At 43.5% G+C, this 5,658-nt stretch overlaps 1 protein-coding gene across 2 annotated transcripts; it reads left to right on the top strand.

Annotated features, from left to right (window-relative positions):
• Positions 1-1,234: 1,234 nt before the first annotated feature.
• LOC109943102 (SEC12-like protein 1) lies at positions 1,235-4,204 on the top strand. Of its 2 annotated transcripts, none has more exons than XM_023301224.2 (7): positions 1,235-1,746; positions 2,128-2,227; positions 2,323-2,395; positions 2,485-2,605; positions 3,024-3,116; positions 3,536-3,612; positions 3,911-4,127. In XM_023301224.2, exons 1-6 carry the CDS (start codon positions 1,568-1,570, stop codon positions 3,597-3,599), a joined length of 630 nt encoding a protein of 209 aa, XP_023156992.1. In that variant the 5' UTR covers positions 1,235-1,567; the 3' UTR covers positions 3,600-3,612; positions 3,911-4,127. The 2 variants fall into 2 exon arrangements, with proteins under 2 accessions (XP_023156992.1, XP_023156991.1); XM_023301223.2 differs by having other exon boundaries at positions 1,342-1,746; positions 2,133-2,227; positions 3,911-4,204.
• The last annotated feature ends 1,454 nt before the right edge of the window (positions 4,205-5,658 follow it).

Genomic DNA, 5,658 nt, shown 5'->3' with positions numbered 1-5,658 from the left:
GTTGTCTCTGTCTATGTCAGGGTCTCCTCCAGTAGTCGGGATGCCCTATGGTGGTGCAGGGGGCATCTCTAGCTGAGGTGCAGGGGAGGGTTGCCTTCCAAAATCCAGCTCCTGTTGAGGCGAGGAGGAAGAGACCTGCTGCTCCTGCTCCTAGCGTCGGCGCTCCTACTCTTCGTGCAGGCGACGATGCAGCCTCTCCAAGTGGCTAGACTGACCTGTCACCGTGCGGCACAGTGGGCGCTCCGCAAGGCGAGAGGGCAAAAAGGGAATTACTGACTTACGTGCAGTGCATCTAATACATGCCATCTACAAAAGACATCGTAAGCACAAGAGTGAGAGTAGAACTATATGACCAGCAAGTAAACATAAAGCAAAGTGAGATAAAAAATTTGTAAGGTGAGTATATAGATAGTAATATAACATAGAATTGGTCAAGATGACCAACTTTTGAAGTGACACCAAAGGTAAGGTAAGGGTAGGGGGTCTGTAGTCCTTAAGGCTACCATTCTAGTCTAGGTTAGCGGTCCTATAGTCAGCAAGGCATTGATACCACTTATGTCACACCCGATTTGGAAGGCAAACCGAATGCGAACCATGTACGTGCCAGGATCAGAAATTCACGTACACAACGATTACATAATTGGACATCCTCACACATTGCTCAAAATAAATAGCAGAATAGGTACTTTATTACATCAATATGTCCAAGACATCCATAGAATCATTACTTAACATGGTCATTAACATTATCAATGTGTGGAAAAGCGAACATAACAGATATTGCCTTCACAGGCAGCTGACTGGGGGTTTGCCACTAACATAACTAAGACTTGTCGTAGTCCTGGAACTCCTCAAAGTCCTCCATGTTGCCTGCATCTCCTCCTGAGCACTGAATACAGTGGGGACAACCTCGGGTGGGGGTGGTTTTCAAAGCAAGGGTGAGTACACATCAACGTACTCAGCAAATGTCCACTACAAGAAACTGACAAAAGTTCGTGGGGCAAACTAAGAAAATGGGTACCGACGTTCTTATTTGAGTTAAATTCATGGGTTTGACGAAGAACGTGGGTACCCACGTTTTTAATTTAAGTTCGTGCGGCCTGACTAAAACCGTTGAACTTAAGGTATTAAAAACGTGGGTACCCACGTTTTTAATTTAAGTTCGTGGGCCAGCAGGAAACCGTCGAACTTAACTAAAAAACCCCTAACCCGCGGACACCGTCTCTCACACGCTCTCATCCCCTCCACGCCGCCGCCGCCAAACTCAGACTCGCAAGCCGCGCGCCGGACCTCCGGACCCGCACCGCCAGACCGCTGTTGTACTTCACCTTCGGCGAGGTGGACCTCTGCCACATCTCGCTCCCGTCCTTGCCCGTCTCCGGCCCGTCCCCCTTCCGCGCGGCTGCCATGGCGGCACCCATCGCCGGCGTCCAGATCCTTCCTCCACAGCGGTCAGCCTCCTCTTGCCCCTGGCAGTAGCACGCCGCCCAGCCCACACCCGCCCACCTCCGCCTAGCCCACACCCGCCCACCTCCGAACCCCGCGGCTCCCCCATGCGTATGCCGGTATGCCCACACCACGGCGTCCCACGGCCGACCAGCACCATGTGCATCTGCCACTACGTCGCGCACCTCCTCTCCTCCACCACTGTCGCCCCCCTCCTCGCCGCCATGACCGCCCGCCATGTCCTGGCTCTACACCGACGACTACTGCGCCTTATGCGAGCTCAGCTGCCCAGCCCCGTAGGTAACTCGATCGATCCCCTTCTCGCTTTTACTTCTTCAGGGTGAGGGCGTGTGCTGCATCCGGCCCTCGAGCCGAACCTTGCTGGCGGCGGTGGTGAACAACGCGCAGTCATAGTCGTGGGGCGGAGCTGCCACCAGCTCCGAAGTCTACAACTCCAGAATCTTTTCTTTTTTTTAATTGCTCACAGAGGAATGCCATAAATATCATCATTACTATAGCTAAATGTTTATGTACAATGGACACACTCAGTACAGTTGTCTTTTGAACTCGAAAAGAAAACATAGATAGTATAACATATAGTTAATTCCAAACCTACATGTCAACTTCTTTTGAACTCGACCATCACCAACTGATACAACATTGGCGCGTTTCATTTTGTAGTTTAGACTCAGAGTTCTTAGTTTCAACATCCATTGATGGATATGCAAGAATATGGAAGATAGATGATGGCGCACCACTGGTCAATTTGACTCGATCCTCGGTATGTTATGATAATTTTCTTTTATTTATATTTACTTGTTGAGATGGTTGAAATTTTGACTTGTTTTCCCCACTTTTTTCTTTGTATGCCTACAGGATGAGAAGATCGAGTGCTGCCGCTTTTCTAGGGATGGCATGAAACCGTTCATGTTTTGCACTGTTGCAAAAGGTGTGCTTTTAATTGTCCTTGAGAGCTATACATATGCGGAATTTAAGGTAGGCAGATTTTGATTAGATTTGTGTTCATCACTGGAGCAGGTTCCAAAGTTGTTACTGTTGTCTGGAATATAAGCGATTGGGAGAGAATTGGGTACAAAAGACTTCTGGGGAAGCCTATCTCCACACTCTCAGTTAGCTTGGATGGGAAGTATCTGGCATTGTGAGTGGATGAAATACCTCTGCTAGTGGCAAAGTACTGCAGTTGTACGAGCCCATTTAGAATTTCTAGGAACATCTACACCTGCCAATTTTGGGATTAGCATGCTTCATACTTCAGCATCTCCTATGTTTCTTAATTCAAGAGTCTAGCCTATTTTTTTCAGTATGATTTTGCTTGCCTCTATCTTCTATTATCTGTCCAACTCAAATATTACATATTGGCCTAGCAGTCGTTGTCTATTAGACCATCAGTTGTACAATATAATGACACTTTAATCTTGTTGGTGAGTGCATTATGTTGCGACTAACGATTGCGAGGAAGTCTCACTAGCTATGATTATCGCTCTATAACTATGTGCTGCACAATCTTCGGACTTCCTCGCTTTTAGCATGCTCACATGGATCTATGTTTCTTTCAGAGGAAGCCACGATGGTGACTTCTGTGCTGTTTCAGAGAAAGCCGCGACATTAAGGCATTTAGCATTCTTCTTGACTTCAAATTTGAAGCTAAGGTGAGTTTTTCTTTTCTGTTCTAGAGTTAATAGCTGACTAACATTCTTCTTGACTTCAAATTTGAAGCTAAGGTGAGTTTTTCTTTTCTGTTCTAGAGTTAATAGCTGACTGTTTCTGTTAACTGAAAATGTATTTGTCACACAATGCTTATATAAACCACTTGATTAAGTTATATTATGTTAGGACATTTTGGCAGTCCAGTAATTATATCTGGTTTGATGTTGTTATAAAGTGATCTCTGCTATCTAATCTATTTTGGTGGCCGTAAAGTTTTGCTTTTGCTTGAAATTTGATCAAATTAGTTGAAATTTGTCTATAATCACATCAGATGAGAAATTATACAGCCTTCTTGCTTAAATGTACAGACCACCGTTTAATTTTTTGAACTTTATTTTATCTAACAATTGTCTCTCTACAGGTTGCTGATTTTGGACTTGCAAAGTTCACTACTAATAATAACACCCATATTTCGACAAGAGTAATGGGCACCTTTGGGTATGTATAAATGCTACCTTATAATTCAAGTTCAAGGTTAGACATTATAGGCAGACATGGTGCTTACCTATTTGGCTGAAAATTTTAAGCATGTGGATGCCATTACCTAATACTGATGCAATTCAGACTAGATCGGAATCTGGTTAGTTTCCTTAATGATACAATACCCTATAGATTTTTGTAACCTTGTCATTTGCATCATATTCTCAGCTATTAGGAGAGTTATTCCAACATTCATCTTGTTATGCTAATGCTAGTAATAATTATGGCTTGCTAATACACATCTTCCTGGCTCTAGGTATTTGGCACCTGAGTATGCAGCATCTGGCAAGCTCACAGAAAAATCCGATGTATTTTCTTTCGGAGTCATGCTTCTTGAGCTTATTACTGGGTGGCGACCAATTGACACAACCCAATTGGCACTGCTTCCTATAAGCACATATGTACTTCCATTTGCATGTTGTATAATACTAATACCAATTGCAAAATTATAGTTATTTTTCTACCCTTGTTAGTTAATAAACATATTTCTGGTCAATAGGTTGTATTCTTATTCTTGTAACCATGTTAATTAATGTTATGGACTTGTAGTCTTGTATTACCTTCCTATTCTTATTCTTGTAACCGTGTTAATTAATGTTATGGACTTGTAGTCTTGTATTACCTTGTGAATATATTTGTCCCTGCCTGCCATGTGAACGTGCTTAGCCTGGAATTTGTGATATGTACATATATCCATGTGTTTGAAATCTGTATTGTATGTGATATTCTGTGTTGCATGTGATATTATGTGTGTCTAATTTTTCATTTCTCTATTTTTTATTTTTTTCTGGAAAAGGGTTAAGAACGTGGGTACCCACGTTCTTAACGTTAAGAACGTGGGTACCGTCGAACTTAATGTGTAGCCCTCGCCGGCCCACGTAGGACCCATAAGTTCGACGGCCACGTGGCCCCATCGAACTTAAATATAAGAATGTGGGTGCCGTCGAACTTACGGGAACAAATTCGATGGCCCCTGTCGAACTTAAAAACTCACGTTCTTAATGTTAAGTTCGACGGTACCCACGTTCTTAATGTTAAGTTCGTCGGGGCCGTCGAACTTACTTCTCTAAGTTCGTCCAAAAATCGTTGGCGGCTATATTCGTCGGTAAACCCACGTTCTTATGGTAAGTTCGATGACCTATTACATTAAGTTCGACGGTTTTTCACCCACGTTCTTTAACCAGTTTCCTGTAGTGGTCCCATTTGGCTAAAGTGGACTAGCTATATGTGGAGTTAAGGTTAAAGCAGTTTCTTTTAGTTGGTCAAGTATTTATTACTAATAGTAGAGCCAAATTTTAGTAATGAACCTAGTTATTACCCAAATGTACTCCCTCTAAGAGGAAAATACCAGAGATCAAAGTTATATTCATCATCATTAACCATCATCATATAAGAGAATCCAAAGTTCTTCCAATCAAAGGGGATCCCAAGGCTGCTCTTAACCGTGAGCACGGCTGATATACCAGTTTCTAACACTCTGCAGAGGTTGCACACTTTACCCACGAGTCGTGATTCCCGTTCTGCCCAGAGATCATGACTCCCCATTGATCACTATCAAGGTGACCTAGAAGGGTCTCACTACGTAGACTTTACAAAGACTCCCCTGGTGCATAGCTACTCGTTACGTTTCGCTAGTCATACAAACACAGTACCCCTCCCTAAGGTGGGTGACTAACAAAACCAAATTGAATGAACCTCGGCACCCACCCTAGCAGAGCAAGCACTATGCCCTGCCCCCCATTGATGACCCTCTGACAATGCCTAACTACACCCCTAGGTTCATCTAATTATTCAGCTAAGGGCATCCCATTCCACCCTCATGGTTACACTGTTATCCCGGGTGGTCACTCAACGAACAGGTCCTTATAGAGAGGTACTCAGGAAACAACCTGAGTCCCCTAAAGTATCACAAGATCATCATCAGGATAACATTATCGTATCATAAATGTTCACATCATGTTTGTTGATTAAGGTAAAGCAATAGCATAAAGCTGACCATAATAA

This window comes from Zea mays, chromosome 10 (genome assembly GCF_902167145.1).
Source record: "Zea mays cultivar B73 chromosome 10, Zm-B73-REFERENCE-NAM-5.0, whole genome shotgun sequence".
Lineage (NCBI taxonomy): Eukaryota > Viridiplantae > Streptophyta > Magnoliopsida > Poales > Poaceae > Zea > Zea mays.
Note: the sequence above shows the minus strand (reverse complement) of the source record. Positions and strands in the feature narration are given on the sequence as shown.